A 21,524-nucleotide genomic window follows, 5' to 3' on the forward strand; every position below is an offset into this window, starting at 1 on the left:
GCAAAACGCACCCCTCCAAAAAGAGGGGCTTAGACTGAGTCCATTTGAGGCCCCTGCTGCAAGGGGGGAGCAACATCTCCCTGCTCAACCTGCCCTGGATTTTGTCTTTTCTCCATTGCCTGTGTGCCTGCCAGAGCATCTGCATTTTTGTTTATTCCCCAAATCAGCCATTTGGATGTGTCACATCCAAGTCTAAGGGTTCCTTACAGGTTGTGCCTGAATTTTGCATTGGTTTGTCAAGCAGCTGCTCCGAGGAGCAGCGACCCGCCCCATGTCGGAGACTGAAGGTAAAAGAAGCCACCAGCTTTCCTACCTACAGCCCTACCCCGGTTGTCACCAGGTGGAGGGTGCAGATTCAGCTAGTCGCAGTGGGTGCCCACCCCAAGCCCACTGGAATCTTGGCAGAAGGTGAATCTGGAGAGCCGCCTGCTTCCGGCCGATTCCAGGGCAGGAGGCCCCTCTTGGGCAACTCACACACTCAACTCAGCCGGGCGAAGTAGGTGTCCCAGTTGAGAGACCCTGGGGGCGTGGGCAGGAGCGGCAGGCGACCCCGGACTCTGCTTATTTGACAGGGTACAACCATCCCCAAGGCTAAAGCCGCCGAGACGCGATTCCTCGCTTCCCCTGTAGTGAGTGATTTCCCTCCCCACTTAACTCCGACGATACTGCCTTTCTTTTTTCCTTTTCTTTTTTTCTTTTTCTTTTCCTTCCTTCCTTTTCTTTTTTCTTTTTTCTTTTTCTTTCTTTCTTTCTTTTTTTTTTTTTTTTGGTACCTTTAGATAAAAGAGTTTGATTATAACCTGCAACAGGTAAAGGGGAAACAGGTTGCACTTCTGGCTCCCTAAAGGAGACATTTCTCTTGGTGCTGACAGACCGCAGCCAGCACCCCTGAGTGGAAAGAAGTTGCTAGAACTGCGGGGCGCAGTAACCCAACGCCAATTTCCTCTTTGTACCCAGATCATGGACTAGTTTTTCTTCCTGGACATATACAAGGCAAACCCAATCCTAATTGGAAACCTATTTAAAACAAAGCAAAAACCCAACTCTCTCTCTCTCTCTCTTACACACACACACACACACACCAATTTTTATAAGGCTGTAGACGTGGAGCAATTTTGGAGACCCACTGCCCAAAAGAGCTCTCTCTCTCCCTTGATGGAGGAAACTCTCTGGAGACCCAGGCCTTTCCTGAGGGCACAAAAGCTGCTTCAACCTCCTGAGACTCACGTGCCCTCTGTCCCCAGTCCTCTAGGCCTTTCCCGCAGCTCAGAGACGCCCAGTCCCCAACCCCCCAAGCAAGAAGGCAGCTCTCCACCCAGAGCGTAATCCACGGTCTAAACTCTTGGGAGCTGGGAGTGATGCGGAAGAAAGACTTACACAATAGAAAAAATTAAATAGAATAGAGGAGATTTTTGTTTTAATTGCAATTGTCTCTCTGGTCTTTCATTTGGATGCCCTCACCCTGTAAGGGTGCAGTGGCTGTGAGAGAAGAAGGACCTTGGCACCAGCCCGGGCTGGGCCGCCCTTAGTCCCCTAATCTCAGAGCGCAAATGCCTGCGGAGGCCAGACCCGGGGCACACGGTCCAGCGCGCAGCCGCTTACCTCGCTCGCTCAAGATGCCGTCGATGCTGTGTTTCGCCTTCTTCTCGCTCTCCTCCGCCTCCTTCCTCTCCAGGTCGGCCTCCTCTTCTTCGCCTTTCCCGAATTTACTCCTCAGGATGCGGCTGATGGAGCTCACTGAGGAGGGGGCGGGTGCGAGGGAGGAGTGCACGCGATTGAGATTCCCGGCGCTGGGCTCTAAGGAGCTCCCCAAACCCCAGTCAGGGTCCCAGATAGGCCGCCCAGCACGCCTCGGTCTATCTCCTCCTGCATCTCGGGGCATCTCCCTCTTTCCACCACTTCCTCAAACCCTATGACTCAACTCCCCACCCCACTTCAAGCCGGCCTTTAGGTTCAGGGAGACCGGAGCCTGGGAAGCCCGCACCTCCAAGTTAGGATCGGAAAACGCCAGCTGAATCTCTCACTTCCCGGCAGGAATCATTTCCTTTCTCGAGTCATAGAAGGGGCTCTAAGTCTCCAATATAAAGGGATTCTCTCGCCAGCCCACACAGAACCACCAATCCCCACCTGAAGGCACTGGGCTCCGCAGTTCGCGTTAAGGAGAGGAAGCGGACCCCTGCCCTGCAACTGGACTTTTTTTGAGGCCATAAAGGGTTTCAATTTCAACTTCAGAATCGTTTCCTTTTGTAAAATCAAAAGAAATGCACTCTCCTCCATTTATTTTTTCCAGATTCCAGTCTGGTAAACAAATCCATACCCTGAAATATCTCGTTCTTGCAAAGGAAAAAAATGGGAGTTTCCTTTTAATTAAAAACAAACTCTCCCGTGCGCCCTCAGCTGCTCTTCTGCCTCCGCCTCCTCCAGGCTGCCGAGGCGCCGGGATGGTCCCGGGGACTCCCGAGTAAAAACGGGAGCTGTTGCTTAAGCTGTCCCTCCTTTGCGCCCACTGCAAAGTCTTGGCTGCTGCGGCCCCGTCTCCCTTCAGTTGGGGTTGCCAAAACATTTGTTTCTCTTTAAAAGAGAACATCAATATTAATAAATCCTTGGCCTCTGCTCGCCTCGCTTTTCTCCCCTCCCTCCTCGACAGCAACCCTCTTTGGGGAACCTTCAGCGGCGGGCTATTTCCCCCTCCCCCAAACACACACACAAGCAGCTCACCCTCTCCTCCATAAAACGCCAAGAATGGTTCGTAAATATTTCAGGGCCCTGAGAGGGGCCGCCTCCCAATAGCCCGGATCGATAATTGGGGTGATTATGGCTCAGACGACCCGCCCGGGTAATAGCGACTGGCGGCCGGGCCTCGGGGAGACGTTAATGGGCCTGGTACCTGAGGGTACAGTGTTTCGATCACAGACGGCGTCCTTGAGTAATTTGTCTCGGATTTCCCAGCTGAACATGCCCGGGTTCTCTCTTTTGTATTCCTCAATTTTCTTCTCCACGTCAGGCGTTGTCACCTGCTTTAAGGGAACAGGCAGGCCCGGCGTTGGTACCGGCCACTCCAGGACAGAGGCTCCCGCTGCGCCGCCCCCGTATCTGGCTCGATGCTCCCTCCTGCACCTCTGGGAAGGGTCCTCCCCCCTTGTTATCAAAAGGACCCAGACTTTCTGAGGCGATTTACTCTAGAAGGGGGTAGAAAGGAAATCGCCCCACCCCGGAGACTTCCAGAGACCCTTCAGCTCCCCAGAGAAGCTCCACCAACCAGGTAAAAGAAGAGTTATAACACCCGGGGGGCGGTGTGCATGTCATCCCTGGAAATAAAGGCATCTATTACACAGAAACAATACGAAAACGAAACTAAAAGAGGAATGCTTGAAAGAGGGGTAGAAAATTCAAGTTAGTTTCTGCAACTTGTGCCTCTCCAAAGAGCCCAAGATTTCAGCTAAAGTAAAGAGCAGTGTGAAACGGGAAAAGTGAAAAAGTATCTAGGTTTTTAACAGAGTGGATAACAAATACGTATAATTTGAGAGCCTGGCTTCTCATTTTCAAAAAACAGTTTTCAGAGGTTCTTGGATAGGTTGTGAAGGGGGTTGGGAGTTCGGTTTACCATAATCCTTCTCTTGATTTTGCCCTGTGGCAACTAGAAAATTATATTGGATTCTCCCCACATCCAAAAGAAAAGGCAGACCCTGTATAGTCCCCTCCCACTCAAGCCTAGCCAGTGCCACTTTCTACTTTTTTAAAGGGAACGAAAATAATTTGAGAATGGCACCAAACTGCTTTTTTAAAAACAGATCTTCTGCTCGTTATAAAGAAAACTCACCCTACCTAGCTTTTGATCTTTGGAGATAATTTGGGCTGGGAGGGATGGTGGGCTAGGGGTGGGAGAGAAATTCTGCAGACTGCCAAACCATCAGAAAATCAAAAAGGAACTTCTTAGGTAGTTTTTGAAAGAGTGATGCAACGGGTGGGAGCTGGAAAGATACTTGGGGAGAAAAACAGTCAACAGGTGGGTACGTGCAGCTTGCATGTTTTAGGTGCTTCCTCCATTTAAATGATTTAATGAGTATTCCAGTATTCCAACGCATAAAAATCAAATGCTGTCTCTCCTTTGCAAAAAGCGTGGGCTATCCCTTTGCGTTCATCCAGAAGCAGCAGCAGCAGCCGAGTCCCACCCCCCAACACACACACACACACACACACACACACACACACACACACACACAGTTCGGACTTGAAAAATCCCCAGGTGTCAGTTCTTGCTTCTTGTCGCCTCTTCCCCAACTATGGAGACCGCAGAACTAGAGGCCGCGGAACCTGGGCCGGCGGCGCGCTCACCTTGGGCTTGCTGCCGCCGATGGCGCCGGGGCGGATGGAGCCGGTCTCCTGGTACCTGCACAGGATCTTGGAGACGCAGCCGTGGGACACGCGCAGCTGGCGCGAGATGACGCAGGGCCGGATGCCGTGGTGGGCCATCTCCACGATCTTGTGGCGGATGTGATTGGGCAGGGGCCTGCCGTTGATAAATACGCCGCCGAGCTGGTTGACGCGGCCCTGGCCGAGGGGGGTGGACACTGGGAGCAGAGTGAGAGACAAAGGGAAAGTTACTTGGGGAAAACGAGAAGCAACAGGAAGACCCCCCCCCCACCACCACCACCAATTTCGCACTCTTCCGGATAATCTTCATTTTACAGCGTTTTGTACAGCATTTTCCAGCCCCAACGCTGAAGCTGCTCCTCCATCCTGCTGTCGGCCACAAGAGCCTCTTTCAATCACACTTAATTGAAAAGATTAAACAATTCAGGGGTAAATAAATACACATGGAATCTTGGGTGAGAAGAGCAACATGGGCAAAATACTCGCCCCACAGGATGTCTTCCCTTAGGGCGCAGGAGAGGCGGCAATTTGGGGGAAAGATCCTGGAGCTGCCACCGTCTGTCCTGCTGGAGAAACAGCCTCTTTGCAGAGAAAAGCTAACTCTGGCGCTGGCCTTCTGGAATTCTGCTCCCACTAAACCCTGCCCAGCTGGGTCCGCTCCCTTTCTAAGGGACTTGTGCGAGTTGACAGCCCTTGGAGTTACTGGCTAAGAGAACAGCCAAGGGTCAAAGAGGGTCCCGAAAGGGAGGCCGCAGGCGGCAGCACTTGTCACCTGTTACACCTCCGGACACAGAGGGCCTATTCGCGGGGCCCCCTCGTCCACATTCAGGCTCTGGGTATTACCTTTTACTTTGGTGCAAGAGCAAGGCCGCCTAGGGGTCACCACCCCGGCTCCGGCGGCCCCAAACCCAAACTGTCTGGAAGGACTCAGCTTGCAAAGTTTCCTGCCAACCTGGGATTCTTAGAACCTTCGGGCAGGTTGAAAGGCGGTTTCCCAAGGGGGTTATGGAAAGTTTGAGATGCCGCTTGAGATGAAAGAAACTTTAATTAATCAACACTAAAAATTCCAATCGCGTTGCAAGTCAGCCGTCACAACAACTTTTCCCTTCCTGGGCAACAAAATGCTTCAGGAACTAACAACAGTTTAGCAAATGTGGACTCAGCCAGGATAATTGTGAGACATATTTGAGTGGAGAAAGTGTGGAGAAGTTGCTTTCTAGTACTGAAAAAAGCCTCTTCGGCCCCTTCCCACCACGGCGTTTCCAAAACAACAGGAGAAAGTGGACCCGGCCCGGGCGCAGGCCTGGCCGCCGAGCTCCGCGCAGGTTTGCGGAAAGAAAATCGAGTGGATGCTCGCCTCCTGGGCTGGGGGTGGGGAGTGTCCGGGGAATGGTCTCCCGGGGCGCGCCGAAGGAGGCTTTGAAGACCCCGGGTGGGGTGGGGGCGACCCGTCCCAGGCCCGGGCTCCGGGCGACGCTGAGGCCCTCGCTTACCTTCCAGCGGGAACCCGCTGCGCGGGTAGTTCTGCCCGGGGCCCGGCCGCATCATCCTGGGCACAGCTCCAGCCAGCGTGGTCATCCCGGGGGCAGCTTCGCTGGGAAATTATATCCAGGTGAAGAGGCGAAACGGAAAGGCGAGCGCGTCGCTGGTGACCCTCGGGAACTCCCCCGAGCGCGGACAGCCCCTACCCAAAAAGGCCGGAGAGAGGGAAGGGGAGGCGGCGAGAGGGGGGCTGCTCCTTCCTAGTCCAGAGGTTCGAGAGGGGACCGGGGAAAGGGGGCGGGCGGGGAGGCCCCAGAGTGGAGGAAAGAGAGTCCAGGGCGGAAAAGTTTGGTGCGCGTGTGGGCGAGTGGCCCCGCGGCTGGGGGCGCTGGCGAGGGGTTTCAGAGAGCGGCGAGGAGCCGGGGAGGGGGGCTGGGGGCGGGAGAGCGGCCCGCCCGAGTCTCCTCCCGTCGTGACACCGAGTGCGGGGATCCGGGCTCGGGAGCATTTATTAGTCCTTTCACCCAAAGCTTGGTCAGGAGCCCTGAGCTGCGATTGGCCGACGGGGAGACAGTCCCGGGTGGCGGAGACACGCGCTGATTGGGCGACAGCGGCCACTTTCTCTTCCCATCCCCGGAGGTGCCGAGGCCTCCGGCGGCCCCGAAAGGGACCCGCGTCGCGCCCCTTCCCGGCGAGAGAAGCGCGGACCAGTGGAAACCCGGGAAAGGAGAGAGAGAGAGAAAGAGAGAGAGAGAGAGAGAGAGAGAGAGAGAGAGAGAGACTCAGGAAGATGGCAGCTGCAGAGGGATCACTGCCACTTTCTCCCTCTCTTTGACTTTCTATTTCCCTTTCTGTCTCTGTCTCTCTGTGTGTGACACCCTGTCCCAGACTACTACTCTCATTCTGTCTTTCTATGTCTCCGATTCTCTATTCCCTATCTCTGGATGTCTCTACGTCTCTCTCTCTACGTCTGTCTCCCTCCTTCCCTTCCTCCCTCTCCCCCCCTCCTTTCTCTTGGCTTTCTGCCCCTGGAGGGGGCGCGATTTCCATACGAAGGTTCCGGGAGTCCCACACGTCCACACGTTTAACTTTGCTTCCTCTGGTCAGTGCTCCTCGGCCTAGGCTCGTTACCGGGTCCTCCCTCCCAGGCTTCCCTAAGTAGTCCAGGGATACTGATGAAGTTCTTTTGTCTTCTCAGTCTGTGTGTGTGTGTGTGATAGTGTGACACGTTGGGAGCCGTGGCAAGGCCCCACGACCTTAGTTGAAAGCTGGCGGGAGTGGGGAGCAGGGAGAAGGAGAAGACTGCGCCCTCTTGATTTAAAAAACCCGCTCTGGGAAGCCGGGGCCCTAAATCTCGACGTATGAGTCTGCAGAGATGCGTCTATATGTTAAAGTTTTGCCCGGCTGCAGCGTTTGTTCTCAGGAATTTATTATGGCATTCAGACTAAACTGCTGGAAAAATAAAAGGAGCGAAGTCTTGGCTAGTAGCTGAAGTGCCCCCAGCAGGATATGACGCCAGGAGTGTTGTAAAGACTGTCTGTCCTTAGAGAAGGTACCATTGTGCATGGCCTTTTATTTATAACTTGGTAAGTGCCAGCGAACTCGCCTCCTTTACACCCCAAGTGCCAGCCCCGCGCTCCGCACTGCTTTATTCGGCCGAGTCTATTCAAGGACTGTCACTCTGGGGCCGCGAGGTATTCAGAACCTTAATCAATCAAAAGGATGAGAATCGGGCAGGTTTTTCCCTTTGAAATAAAGGAAACAATGACTTCTGGGCTTCAAGTTCCCCTTTTTTCTTTTACGATTTTTGAATTTTTCCTGCGCTGGATTTCTACACACATACACAGACACACACGCACACACCCTCTGTTCCCCCTTCCCCCTCCTACCTCCTGTGACAGTTTTTATATGAACTCAGTCCCCCCCCCCATTTCCCCACCCCCTAATTAAGAAAAAATCAGAAAGCAAGATTGGGAGTTTTTTTTTAAAAAGTATAGCTCCTTCATGGCCTGGAGAGTTGGCCCTTTAAAAACACACTTGCCAGGCTGGAAAGCTCGCAGCTCTCAGCTAGACCCAAAGTCCAAAGCCTCCGTTGACCCTCGGATGTCTGGACATCCCTCCCCCTCACCCATGGAGGATGCCCCATGTGCATTCTGTACAAAGGCTGCTAGGAGCGAAGCTTTGTTTAACCTGGTTTTCTAGAAAATGATTCAAGGTGTCACGGAGAAAACTTTTTCGTTTCCTTTTTGCGCGTTTGAGCGCCACCAGAGCCTGTGTCCTTGTTCCCTAAACTACTTCTCAGGGATGAATCTGGAGCCCTAGGCTTTTCCTCATTTTTCTGTCTCCATAAAGTTGAATGGAACAGACAGAGAACTTTCTAGTGTAGCGCGAATTGTTGGGCAGCGGGACGGTACCCAAACTGTTTTTCAAGAGGGCAAATGCAGGATCAGCTCGCGGCTAAAAAGAGCCCCAGGGACCTGCCTTGCCGTGAATGGTTAAAGAGCTTCCAGGGCTGAGTCTCATTCGTTTTGAAGCCGAGGACTCCCTCTCCGAGCCCTCGCCGCGTTGACCTTGCTGTCTCCAAACAGGTTTTCTCTCTCCCAAGAGCAGGCAGTTCCGTGAAGGGGCACGTTTGCAGCAGACACGCTCTCCCGGGTGCGCGTCCTCCTGCAAGTGGAGAGAGACAGCGGCTGTCCTTGAAGCGAGGTGTTGCTGGTGGAATTGGGGCTCAAGAGCTCCTGAGTGCCGGTCCAGTCCGTACGTCCATAAACCAGCCACCACTTGCTATAAAAATGTACAGATGCAGGCCGCGAGGGTGTATGGGGGTTGGGAGACGGCAGCTCCGGGGTGAGGTGGTGATCCGTTTTCTCTTCTTCCCGACCTCTCCTCTGCCGGATCGCCCCGAGGATTAGATGTATTTATTCAGAGGACTAGCTTGGCCATTCCCCACTTGGGCAGGGCCCGAGGCCCCCAGACCCGAAGAGGGGTGGGTGGGGACCCAAGGCCGGTAGGGCTGAGGGGCCACTTCCAAACACCTCCGGAGCCCAAATTTCCTGCGACCGAAATCCCTGAAGTATCACCCGGGAGGGAGCTGTGTCGGCCGAGGTTCCCGGCGGGGAGCCGGAGAAATAGGGCGCCTGCCCGCCGCCAGGCCAGGCCCAGGGCCGGGGACTGGGCGAGGCCCTGCGCCACAGGTCTTGGGAAGGCCAGTCCTTGTCCGTTTCCCCGACCGGTTTAGAAGAAAGGGCGCCCACGTTCCATCCTCCGGCCACTCTTTACCCAACTCCAAAGCTTGGCCCTCCTCTTCCTTCTTTCAGAAGTCTCTCTGGAACCCGAAGTCACCCCTGCTTCCCCCCTCCAGGCAGCGAGAGCGAATGACCCTGGCTCCTTTCCCACTCCCGGAGCCTGTGCGTACCAGTGTGGTATCTGGCGCAGTCAGGCTCTAATTGGCCAAGAAGTGACCCTGCCGTGGGATCTGGAAGGCGAGCACCGGCGACCTGCAGCCGCTAACCAAGGTTTGGGAAGCAGCATACATTCCCCAGGCTGACAAATGAGCCAGAAATTGGCCTAAGGTCTCCAAGGCGTTATTTGAACGAGCGTGGCTTACACCGGTGCTATCTGTACACGTAAAAAATGAAACTGAAGCCTTGGAGAGAACAGTCGGATAATTTTGGCAAAAGAGAAAAGAAAAGTTAACGCTGACATCTCTGCCCCGGTTTCAGAGCATTTCATGTGACCTGGACTCAAGCTAGCTGTCCAGGCCTGGGTGGCTCTCTCCTGGTAATTGAGGGCTCTCCCTCCCCTCCCGGGATCCACATTCCAATCGCAGTTGGGTGGTTTCTGCCTGGTCCTCACAATACTTTTCAGCGCTTAGTCTTGGGGATTCAGGGCCTCCGGGTTTCTCCGGGCCTCTGAGCCATGACCTCACTTCCAGCCCGACACAGGCCTTAAGAGGAAATTATCATCTATACAAAATAATAGCCTTGACCTGGTGGGGGGTGAGGTGGCGTCTACCACCCAGGCCTTCTTTTTTTTTTTTTTGCCGGGTATGAAGGGCCGGGCTCCGGCAGACTGGCATGGCCCTGCAGGGAAGCGGCTGGTCGCCCGCCGGGCCCAAGGCGTCTCCGTCAGGATGGCGGTCCCAGGCCGGAGCAAACGCAGCGAAACCCTGCATCGCGCAGAAAGCCTTCCCGCGCGCGCTCCGGGACGGAAAATCAACAAGCCCGGTCCTTGATCACGCGCTGCCTGCCTCTTTGGGATGATACCGGATCCGTGAACACGTCCGTTACACCCGCAGCCTGTCTCTACGACTGTCGCAGCGACCGTCATTAGGTCCCCCGCAGCGATTTGTCAAAAGCATTGGCGCCGCTATTCTCCCCCATCGGAAAGTCAGTCTGGCTGAGTTTGGATGCAGGGATGGGATGAGAGCCCCAGTGGTTTTGCCCCTGCCCTGCCCCGGCACCGGGGGGGGGGGGGGGGGGGGGTTAGTTAGGGGAAGTGTGAGCGGGTTCTCGATAAAGACCTTGTGGGTGGTTTGGGGAAACAAAAGAAGCAGGAAGAAAAAGAGGGAAGGAAAAAGAAGAGAGATATAAAATTTTTGAACATGAGGGAGGGAGAAAATGAACCCCTCCTCAGTTTGTCTCCTACAGACGTTAGCTTGATTCTGCAATCATTATTTTTATGTAAACAAGGAAGACAAGACGCTAGAGCAAAAGTCTCCAAGGGAAAAAAGCTCGTAAAGTGTCTCATAAAAAGTTTGAATATGTCCTCTGTAATCTTCAAATAATGTTCTAGCCAGCTCTGCGAGGGTCCACTGGTGGGGGGTGGTTGACATTTAGGAGAGGAATTCCTTAACTGCTCTGCTGTATGTGGTGTGTGTGCGTGTGCGTGTGTGTGAAGGGACCATGGCGGGGGGAGGAGCTAAGTGTTGAGGGGCCTGAGCTGAGAACAGGTACTGGGGCCAGCCTGAGCCTGCGAGGAGAGGGGAAGGTGGCCGCCTTGGGGAGGCGTTGGGGTTGGGGTGGGTCTAAGATGGGGCGGGCAGGAGAGCTGGGGCAGATGGGCAGGGGTGTTGGAGGAAACACGAAGGTCTGTTGAGTTTGCCCTGATGGCCTGGCAAAAAGAAGGCCAGCGCCCCAAGAACGTTTGGGGGAGTCTCCCGACATAAAGAGCCCGACTCTGGGTCCGGTCTCCCGGGGAGGGGGAGAGGAGGGGAGGGGAAGAAGGGGAGACTTGCAGGCCTCTCGTCTGGCTTCTCCCCGGCTCCTCTCGGTCCCAGTACCGGAGCCAAGCGGGTGAGCCGCCGCCGTTTCTCGGCCTGAGTCCCTTCAATCCCCGCAGGAAATTTCTCCCCGAGGTGATTTCAACGGGGTTGGGGGTGGGAGGGAAGGTGTTCACTCTAGAAGACAGAAACCTGGGAGGCGAGTGTCAGAACCTGGGTCTCCCCGCTGAGTCTGGATACTCCACATTGGGATCACCGAAGCCCGAGGCGACAGGATCCGAGAGACCCAGGACCCGCGGTTCCAGGATTTCAAAAGCGCACCTGGGGCCGGGATGCGCTGACAACTGAGCCAAGGAAGCACAACAGGCGGGCGGGCGGGGTGCTGGGTGGGAGAGGGACCCGTCTCCGCCGGCCAACGCACGCGATCTGGCCAGAACCCTGCGGAGCACCGACCCGCGACAAGAGAGAGATATTAGGAAACGGCAACATGGCTTCAGAAATGGTGAAAGGCTTCGCGCAGTCTGCTTCCCCGCGCCCCTGCGACCCCTGGGATCGTACCGCGCGGGGTAAGGCTCCCGGCCCGCTAGCCCTTAGACGCACTCTCTCCTGATAGAGGGAGGGAAAGAAGACGAAGGAATTACGGAGCGAGGAGGGAAAGGGGAGAGGGGGGCAAGAAGAAGAAAGAGGAGGAGGAGAGAGGATGAAAAGGAGAGAGAAGAAGGAAGGAGGAGGAGGAGAAAAGACAGAGGTGGAGGAGGAAACCAAGAGGAGGGAGAGAAGAACCCCCATCACCACCACCATTCTAGGACGCCTCAGCCCCTGGAATCTCCAGCCATGAATTGCATTAAGTTCCTTCCTAGACCTTGAATTTTCTCTCCATTTTCGTTTCACCAGGAAAACACCTATTTCCTCTTTTAAGCAAAGTTTCTCTCCAGACGAACCTTTAAACCAGTCGTAGGTTTTGGTGCGAGAAGTAGGATAAATTTGACACAGAAGTTTGGAGATGGACGAACCCTGCGGGGAAACTCTGAAGACATGAAAACCGTTCATCTTGCGACGTCAAAAGCCGCGGAAAGGAGCCGGCGAGCTGGGATGGTGTAGCTGGAGGGAGCACGCGACACCAGTGTAGACCCGGCGCTACCCCGCTGTCGGAAGCCGCCTGGTGGAAGTTGCCGGGAGTCCCCTCTGTGGCCCCGCGCTCAGGACACCCGCGCGGTCCCGCTTCCCCCCCCCCCCCCCGGAAAACCCCGCAAGGGGTACCCAGGCCCCAAGGCCCCCAGCGCGCAGGCGGGGCCAAGAGTTAAACAAGTAGCCCCAAGAGGAATGAGCTGAGGAGCGCGTTTTTTCTTCTTTTCTTTTCTAAACGAAATCTAATACTATCTGGCTGCAAAAATATATATCACCGGCTCTGAGTCTGTAAGAGTAACATTTGGAAATGTAGGAAACGTATTCTGCATGGCTAATTGATTCCCAGCGTATCGGTTTAAAGGATAAAGATCGATATCTACATGATGGATATTGTATTAATAGGGACAAAAATAAAGGCCGAAGAGTCGTTACCTAAAGCTTTGAAGCTGCTTCCTGGCTCTGGGGCCCTCCACGCGGCCATTCGAGCCCCCCCGCCCCGCCCCCAACCCCTGCTGGTCGGGAAGCACTTGCTTTCCCCATGGGGAGTGGGGTGCGGGGGTCTGCGGCTAAATCAAGAGTTTTTTAACAGGGAGAAACTGCACCGTTTTTTACGGGATTGTAACAGGTGGATAGTAAAGAAGGAGGAGAGTGTATTTCAGTAAAACGTATCGCACTTAGAAACATAGAGACCCATAAGACACACATGGGAACATGAACAGTCACACAGATTCGCACACAGACACACATTCACACATAGACACATCCACACGTTATCACGCGGGAGCTGGTTCCTTGTCCTTAGGGACCCGCAACTAAAGCCGGTTCTTCCTCCCCACCCCAGCCCCAGCGGCTCCCGGGGGCCCCTGCCCTGCCAACCCCGGACATCACCCTGGACCCGGCTGTAAGGAGGCGCAATCAATAGTGCCGGGAGCCTGCGGGGTGAGGAGTGCGGGCCACGTCCCTCAGCATCCATTGAAGAGAGGGAGGCCGCTGTGAGCAAGCCTGAGGTTCACAGGAAGCGGGGGCGCACATGGGCGAGGTGGGGGATCGATCGAGCCCCCGCAAAGGGAACCCCGGAAACAGCAGGACGAGGGCGACAGGATGGGGGCGCCTAGAGCTTCAGCCCCCTTTGTTGCCAATTAATCCTGGGTCCCCGTGGCAGCCTTCGCCACCGAGCCCGCGCCGCCGAGGAAATTTTCCAAATGCAAATAAATCGCCCTCAGCGCCACCCTCTTCCATTAATTAAAAGGGACTTTTCGACAAAACGTGTATAATCTTTATTAATTACCCAACCCTTAGCGAGCGGTTCTCATCAATCATGCCCACCGCAAAAGTGCAGGGGGGCGCCTAATTTCTTCCCAGAGCGCATTTGGAGAAGCCGAGCTGCCGCCGATTCCGTCACTCGTCCCACATTGGGACGGCTTTCGGAGCGCTGATCAGACCCGGAAAATGTCACCTGCTCACGTACCTTCCCCACTGGGGTACGGACTCACATACACACACAGAACTCAAAACTGCCTCACAGTGACACGCTCCACAGCCCGTTTCCTCCCTCCCCAAATCCTGACCAAGCTGCAGTTCTGGGGGGAATTCAGTTTACCCCTGGGGCGAGGCGACGGCATAGGGTAAGGGAGTGCAGAAAAGCCAGCCCAGTGGCCCGGAGAACGTCCCACAAAGCTGCCCTGTGGGGCTGTGCAGGGAAGACCTCAGAATCCATCTGGGCATCTAGTTCCCGTCGGGCGCCCTGGGTGCAAGAGAGCGAGAGCTGAGAAGGTGACGGGGGATCACTTTCGTTCTTGGCAGACACCCAGGGAAGCTCGCAGCCTCCGGTTCGCAAGTGGGAAAGCCCGCTGGGGGTGGGGTGGCCAAATTCAGATCCCCGGCTGTCCCATCACACTCTGGTCCGCTGAGGGCGGGGACCCTGGTCACTCATTGGAGAATGCGCTGGGGCGGGATGTCCCATGTGACCGCCCCTCCAAGCTGGCAGGGAGACGACCCCAGATCTCCGCACCCTCTTGGCAGGCGCTCCCTCCCCAGCACTATCCCCTCATTCTGACAGATCCTGCTCTCTAGGTGTCTTGAGCCTGGAGTTTCGGGGCTGAGATTCTTCCTTTCAAGACACTTAAAGAGATACTGCCGGATGAAAAGGGCGATTCAGAGCCCAGGCCCAAGAGGGTCATGACAGCCGCTGGGTGGGTGAGAGCTGCGCCAGCCCTTTCCAACAGCGCTGGGCTCTCCGCCAGCGAAGCTGAGACCCGGAGGGGTACTGGGTCCGCTCCTAGTTGCCTCTGCTGACTTTGCAGACCAGGTTATAAGAGCTGAGTCAAGGCTGGTGTCGGGCCCTCAGCCTGTGTTCGCCCTAAAGGACACATTGGCAGGCTGTTGCATCTTTGGGAGCCCTTGGCCGTTTGACTTTTCGCAGCCTTCCAGGGAGGCGAAGGTCAAGCTGCCTATTCTGAGCTTCCTTCCCCAGGGCAGTGCTCCGAGCTGGGAGTCCTGGACTAACCCTAGTGGCCTGAGGGCATTCCCACCCCCAACCCCGCTGACTTCGGCTGCGCCTGGAGCGCCACCCTCTCCCCAGCCGATTCTTTCTTGCGGGCAGGGCTGAACCCGTCTGGCAGTTCACTCCCGCGTGCGTTCTCCCCTCCAATCGCCCCTTCCATCATCCCCTTAGAAAACTCTCACTAAGTGCTCCGGCTTGACTCCTTTGCTCTTGGGTCACCTCTTCAGGGAAGCCCTCCAGGAGGTGGGCTGACCAGGTCAAATACCTGAGACAAGGCAAATCTGGCCCTAGCTGCACTTGCCCCCATATAGTTTTCTGCTTAATTATTTTATTACATACATGCTTCTCCCTGCAAATTTCAGCCAGATGGGTCTCCAGGCAGACCCCAGAGCCAAGCAGGTGACCTAGTGTTCATTCCACACAGCATATTTATTGAGCTTCTACTACCTGCTGTTACAAGTGCTGGCAAACAGACCAAAATCCTGTCAAGGGGTTGGTTGTAAAACCAGGAGAAGTACAAAGGACTGGGGGGTAAGGAGGGGGTGAATACGGAGCACTGGAAGTCGTGGTGGGGTGGTGGCAGGGGACTACTTGTTTCAGTCCTGGAAACCTGGGCAGGCTTCAGGGAACGGAAGGAAGGAAGGAGTGCTCGCTGAAGGAAGTGTGAGCAGAGAGTGGAAATTACAGACCTGGATAACACTTTAGTTAGCGCCTATTGCTGGGGCAGTTGCAGGGTGTGGCAGCCGCAGGCAACACCTAGGAAGTCAACCCACCCCTGCCAGTTGTGTTGAGGTTTGAGTCCACAGGTTCCTCCTCGGGGAGGAGAGATTCCTATGGCTGCCACACCCTCAAATGTGTGCCACCAGGAAAGAGGAAGTCCTTGGGGCTTGACATCCTCCTTGTGTCCTCCCTGCATGACCCTAGGCAGCTGCTGTCAGCTTGGAGGTGGGAGAAAAGAATTCCACTTCCCAGAGGACCCAGAGGAGTCCAAGACCCCAAAGAAGCAGGCGTCATTCCTTAGCTGGTGAGTTTATAAAATAAATGGAAAGGAAACCAGCAGCACCATTCAGGAGAGGATATCAGGCTTCTAAGTTGCATGATATGAATATATTATTATTATATATTTATTATATTTTATTATAATAAATACAATAAACATCTCTGTGGACGTTTAGGACCAAGGGGTCCAACCAATGTAGTAGAGGCAGTAGCGTATGCCCCAGTAATGGGGCCTGAAAAAGAGGCCAAGCCTTTCTCAGAGTGGTCTTCAAAAATGCTGCCTGGCCAATGGGAGAATTTCTTACTTGTCACAAAAACTATTGATAGAGCAGAACTTCATGATCCCTTTGAGCTACTTAGAAGGGAAAGAAACGTGCATGGAGCTGCAGCAGCAGGAGAAGGTGCAAGTGGAATGGGCATCTGCATAGCCCAGTGGGCACCCCCATGCTATCTCCAGACCTATATTTGAAGCAGGCCAACTGAGGTTCTCAGAAAGCCCAGGTCACAAGAGTCACTCCCAAAACAGACATGATAAGCCCAGGTCCCTCGGAACAAGGTCACCTTCTCACAGGACCACCTCACACGTCACTCTTCTCAAAGACATGCACCTAATTGGTGAGGAAGCCTGGATTTCAGAAGAGCAAATGGTGTGGTTTCATGGGGGGAAGTTGACCCATGAGGGCAGCAGAACTAGGAGCACTGGAAGAAATCAAAGAAGCTTTCCAAGTTCCCAAAGCAAGGAAAGTACCCTCAGAACAGATGTTTTTAGAGATTAAAAAAAAAAAAAAAAAAAAAAAAAAAATAGAGCAAGGATTGCTCCAGAATTGAAAAGGGACTTGAGAGAGAGAATGAACATGGCCACATACCAGAAGAAATGGTATTACCAAGATATTTCTGATAAAACAAATCTTCAATTAATGCCCTTTCACAAAATCAAGGTGAGTTAATGCCAGGCAATGAGGAATAGTTGGTTTGGGTTTGACTGACGTTTTCACTGGAAGAAGAGGTCTGAATCCCCATTCTCCTCTTTCAGAATATGTGGGCATGGGGGAGACACTTGTGTATTGGGAAGCAGCGGGGTATAAGGGGGTTGAGGTGAGAAAAAGGGCATTTGAAAGGAAAATACATCACGGTCCTACTATGTGCTAAACACATTCACAAACACCCTTAGCACTGACTTGAGGTAAATTATGTTTGTTTTACTCTCAAGGTTTTCAAATTTATTTACTTTAAAAATAAAGTGAAATAGAGGTTGGATCTTGCCAGCTCAAACTGCTGAAGTGTGGGGTGGGTATGAATAAAATGAACACTTGATAAAAAAAAACTTTTAAAGTAGTGGTTATGGAAGTTCCCGAGTTAGCTGGCTAAAAGGAAAGTGATGCTCAACACCCCAGGTGGCTAACCAACCCCTTCCACCTCCTGTCCCAGCCTGCATCCCTGGAACCAGGCCAATGAGACTTCTCAGAGGACATGTCCACTGCCCTGGGGTTGGCAGCAGGAAAGCTTGGAAGGCCTGTGCCCCTTGGGTCAGGTTTTTGGGTTCCTGGTCCAGAATAAGCTACCTTATTATATATGGAATATGTAAGTATTGAAATCGGTTACATGGTGATAACAACAGTACTTAATAATGACACATTTCAATAGTAATATATTTATGGAGCACTTAGAACATGCTGGCATTGTTCTCAACACTTTACAGAGATTAATTTACTTACACCTTAAAAACAACTAAGATTATGCATAGTTTAAAATGAGGAAAGGGAGGCACAGTAAGGAAGCCGCAGAGCCAGGATTCGAACCGAGAACAATTATGTCAGTCCTGTTCGATTCGAAAGCCCCACGTTTATACCACTCTGAGACCTGAGGGTGTGTAAGATCTGGAATGGGCGTAAATACATCACCTCTTGTTTGTCACGCTCTATCTGAAAATAAATTTCAGCAAAAGTTACCTTTCATGTTTCTGGGAAGTTCAGATCCACCTTCTCTCGATTGAAAAGAATTTGAAAATTGACTCCATCTCAGTCCATTTACAAAACGTATTCAATGATAATCCCACTTAAAAAAAAAATCTCTTATTTTAAAGCAACCCCTTTTCTTGCTCCCAGAGAGAATTTGATAGCCTGCATTTCCAGGCCTGGAAGAAAGAACCTGAGACCTTTTAGTATCATCCACCCGCCTCTAATTCGGGCCGCGCACGAGGTAGGCGGGTGATGAATATCTGCTCAACGAACTCCTGCTAATTCCTTCCTGGCTTCCTGCTCTAACTCACCAGCTCTGCATTGGAACGCGTTGTCGTCTGGGCGGCGAACCTCGTTTTCTTCCCGACAGCCACAACATAGACCCTAAGGGCGCTGTGGACAGACTGGGGTCAGGACCGAGTGGCTTCGGAGACCCGGAGGGCGTGAGGATGCGGGCGCGGCTCCTTCCCGGGAACTCGGAGGCTTTCCCTTCGTGCCGCGTCAGGACACCCTTGGCACCTTTGGAATCCGAGAGGAAAATGGGGGACACTCGGCGGGGGCGCGGGTTTCGGGGACGCCCAGGGGCTGGGATTCGCGAAGAATCCTCGATGGGGTCCCCAAGCGCAGGAGAGAGAAGGACTCATCTAACCCGCTTTCGCCCCCGACAGGTTGCGGCAGCCACCGCACTGCAGCGCACTCGCGCTCTCTTTCCTTGGTAACCGGCGGATGTGGATTCTCTCTATTTTTAAGGATTGAAGCGAATGCGAGGCTTTGAACTAGCAACCACAAGGGCCCGTGGGCACCCAGGGATGGTATATAAGTCCATCGAATGACAAATACCATATCCTTTATACCGTGACATTGGGGTTAAGACCAGGTTTGATAGGAAAAAAAAAAACAAAACAAAACAAGGTAAATGGAAATGTTGGGTGACAGCTGGTCCCCTCTGCGCGCGACAAGTGGGCTCAGGACAGTGTCCTTGGGGCCTGCCTTTCCGGATGCCAAAGGTCGGTTCCGCACTCCTGGGCGAAGTTCACAAGCCTGCGGGTAACTGGGCTGGCGACTGGGGCGAGAGACCGCGAAGGGGACAGGCTAACGACGCGGGTCTAGCCCTGCGGGCGGTTCTCTCCTGCCGGGGAGGCTGCGGGGCGAGCCCAGGGCCGCGCCAGCCCTGGGGTGCGGGATCACCCGGGAGCCGCCCCCGGGATCCCTGTCGCGGCCGCTGCTCCAGGGCCGCCCTCGCAGAGTAAGCAGGGACAACCGTCCCCTCCGACAGACTTCGCGTTTCCAGGGGAAGTCCTTCAACTCGACTTGGAGCCTTCGTGGGAGTCCGCGTCCAAACCCGGAGAAATCCGAGTAATCCCCGCCTCCCACCCGCGGCGGGCAGCGCGGTCTCGGGCAAATCTATTTACACCTGGAACCAAGAGCGTGGAATTAATTTGCACGCTGAAGGACGACTCGGAGAGGTTTTTTAAAAGAATTTAACACCTCTCCTAGTGAGTATTTTAAAACTCGACTCTGCGCTAGATCTGCTGGCAAGTCCGAGCCTGCCAGTGACATGCAGACGAGCCGAAGTGCCCCCTGCGTTGGAGACGCGCAGCTGTCACTTGGGTCATTTTGTTAATTTAACCTCGAGACTTTCCTGGTTATCCACATAATCCGCCCTCAAATCCCCCATGTTGTCACTAGGTGTTGACGCCTCACGGTACTTGGAAAACCCTCACCTGTTTAGGGGCGAGCCCAAAGGCTAGCCCTGCAATGGGGGAGGGCGCATCGGGCACGCCGCCCACGTTGGGGGAAATCACAGCTCTGGGCACCGCTTTTAGGAGAGAGCTTTCCGCCAGGGACCCTCCCCGAACCGGGATACAAAAGTTTGCCTAACTCTGTTGAGAACGCAAAGTCAACAGTGGCATGGGGTTAGGGGTGAGGGGTGGGTATGGGAAGAAACAGAGACAGACCAGAGCAACATGAAGTAGTCCTCCTTTGGTTATCCAAATTATAGACACTTCAAATATCCAGCCCTTATACGGTGTGACTGTGTGATTGTGAAAACCCTGTGGCTCATACTCCCTTTATTCAGTGTGTGGACAGATGAGTAGAAAAATGGGGACAAAAAGTAAATAAATAATAGGAGGGGATGGGGAGTGTGGGATGTTTTGGATGTTCTTTTTTACTTTTACTTTTATTCTCTTTTTTTCTTTTTGGAGTAATGAATGTATTCAAGGGCTGATTGTGGTGATGAATGCCCAATTATATGATGATACTGTGAACAACTGATTATACACTGTGGATGATTGTATGGTATGTGAATATATCACAATAAACTTGCAAGGGGAAAAAGATTAAGAGGAATAAATGAGTCAATACATGTAAAACACTTAGAGCAGTACTTGGCATTTATTAAGAACTCAAAAATATTGCATAAAATAATAGGGGGGATAAAGGGTATAGGGTTTTTCATTTTTGGAGTAATGAAAATGTTCTAAAATTGATTGTGGTGATGAATGCAAAACTCTGTGATTAACTATGAGCTGTTGATTGTATACTTTGAAAGGATTGTATGGTGTGTGAATATATCTCAATAAAACTGCTCTTAAAAAAAAAAAAAATCAAGCCTTGCTCTCATGTCTCCCAATCAGTTTCTAAGAAATATGCTGGGGTTCAGTTCATTAAAGGGAGATTAGGGAGACCGTCTCCTTTCAATAAAACGTGGCGAAATGAAAAGGTTCTAACCTCGAGCTGCACAGTAGAATCACCTGGGGAGTCTTTTAAAAATACAGATGTGCCTCCCTCCAGAGCAATTAAATATTAGTCTCCAGAGGCAGGAATGATGTGTGGGTATTTTTATTTATTTATTTATTTACTGGCATGGGTATTTTTAAAAAACTCCCCAGGTGATTCTAACCTGAGACCAGGGTTAAGAACCTTCTCCAAAAAGCACACCCGGAATTATGTTTCTAGGTGTGAATTCAATAAGAAATGGGCCTCTATGGACAAATCGTTTGTTTGCCCTGCAGAAAGCTTGGTTCCAATCCCCATCCCCCATACCCCAAGCAATCTTTGCCTAATTCTCCCTGAGAATTACTCCTTCTCCAAAGCTACGTGTCAGGGACAACTTGCTATCAGTCTCTCAAGTTTGACTATAAAATATTTTTAAATGCACGCATTAGAGATGTAAATTATACAAATACATTCTTTATAAATGAGAGTGAATACTCATCGTGGTAGAGGTAAGAGTTGAGAGGACCACGGTTCTTGAAATCATAGCTGTTGAAATAAAAATGTTCCATTTTTGCAATGATTAAGCACATTCTGCTCTGTTTATTTGGTGGTGTTTCATAACATTAGGAGCTGGGAGAAATTGTCTGTTGCTTATCTCCTCTATCCTCTTTCTTCCAATTTGGACTCCCCCTCCCTCCCACGCCAGGGAGATGTGGTACTTTTAAACTAAAGATAATCCAATTTTATACCAAAGACAACTTGTTTCTAAAGGAAGTGTGCACATTCTTCCTGAGCTCCTAGTGAAAACTGGACATTTGAAACCCTGCATCCCAAAATGTATTTTATAATAGGCATAATTGTGTATTTACTACAGAAACAAACTTGCTTCTATTTGACATATTTTAAGTCTGCATAAGAGAAGACTCAGAATCAAAATTACATGAAGGAAAATGATGGTAGGCATTAAAAGCTTATCTTACATGGGTAATAAAAACGGTGGTTCTAGTAAAGTATAGATGAAATCTCTCACACTTTCTTCATTCACATGACTTCAAACCAAGATCTGACTGCAGTCATTTCTAACTCATTTTAGAAATACTACAGTAAATATTAGATATTCTTCAGACAAACTCATATT

General features: G+C 52.5%; 1 protein-coding gene across 4 annotated transcripts in view; it reads right to left on the reverse strand.

Moving 5' to 3' along the window:
• The window catches only part of PAX3 (paired box 3), an 88,437-nt gene extending 82,485 nt beyond the window's left edge, over positions 1-5,952 (reverse strand). For 3 of the 4 annotated variants that reach the window (XM_037850337.1, XM_037850340.1, XM_037850338.1), the window contains exons 1-4: positions 5,868-5,952; positions 4,336-4,571; positions 2,888-3,017; positions 1,603-1,737 (exon numbers count right to left, since the gene is read on the reverse strand). In XM_037850337.1, coding sequence (XP_037706265.1) covers positions 1,603-1,737; positions 2,888-3,017; positions 4,336-4,571; positions 5,868-5,952 — 586 coding nt within the window. The remainder of the gene's footprint in view (positions 1-1,602; positions 1,738-2,887; positions 3,018-4,335; positions 4,572-5,867) is intronic. The other variant, XM_037850339.1, reaches the window with a different exon arrangement.
• Positions 5,953-21,524: the final 15,572 nt, after the last annotated feature.

This window comes from Choloepus didactylus, chromosome 9, assembly GCF_015220235.1.
Source record: "Choloepus didactylus isolate mChoDid1 chromosome 9, mChoDid1.pri, whole genome shotgun sequence".
NCBI lineage: Eukaryota > Metazoa > Chordata > Mammalia > Pilosa > Megalonychidae > Choloepus > Choloepus didactylus.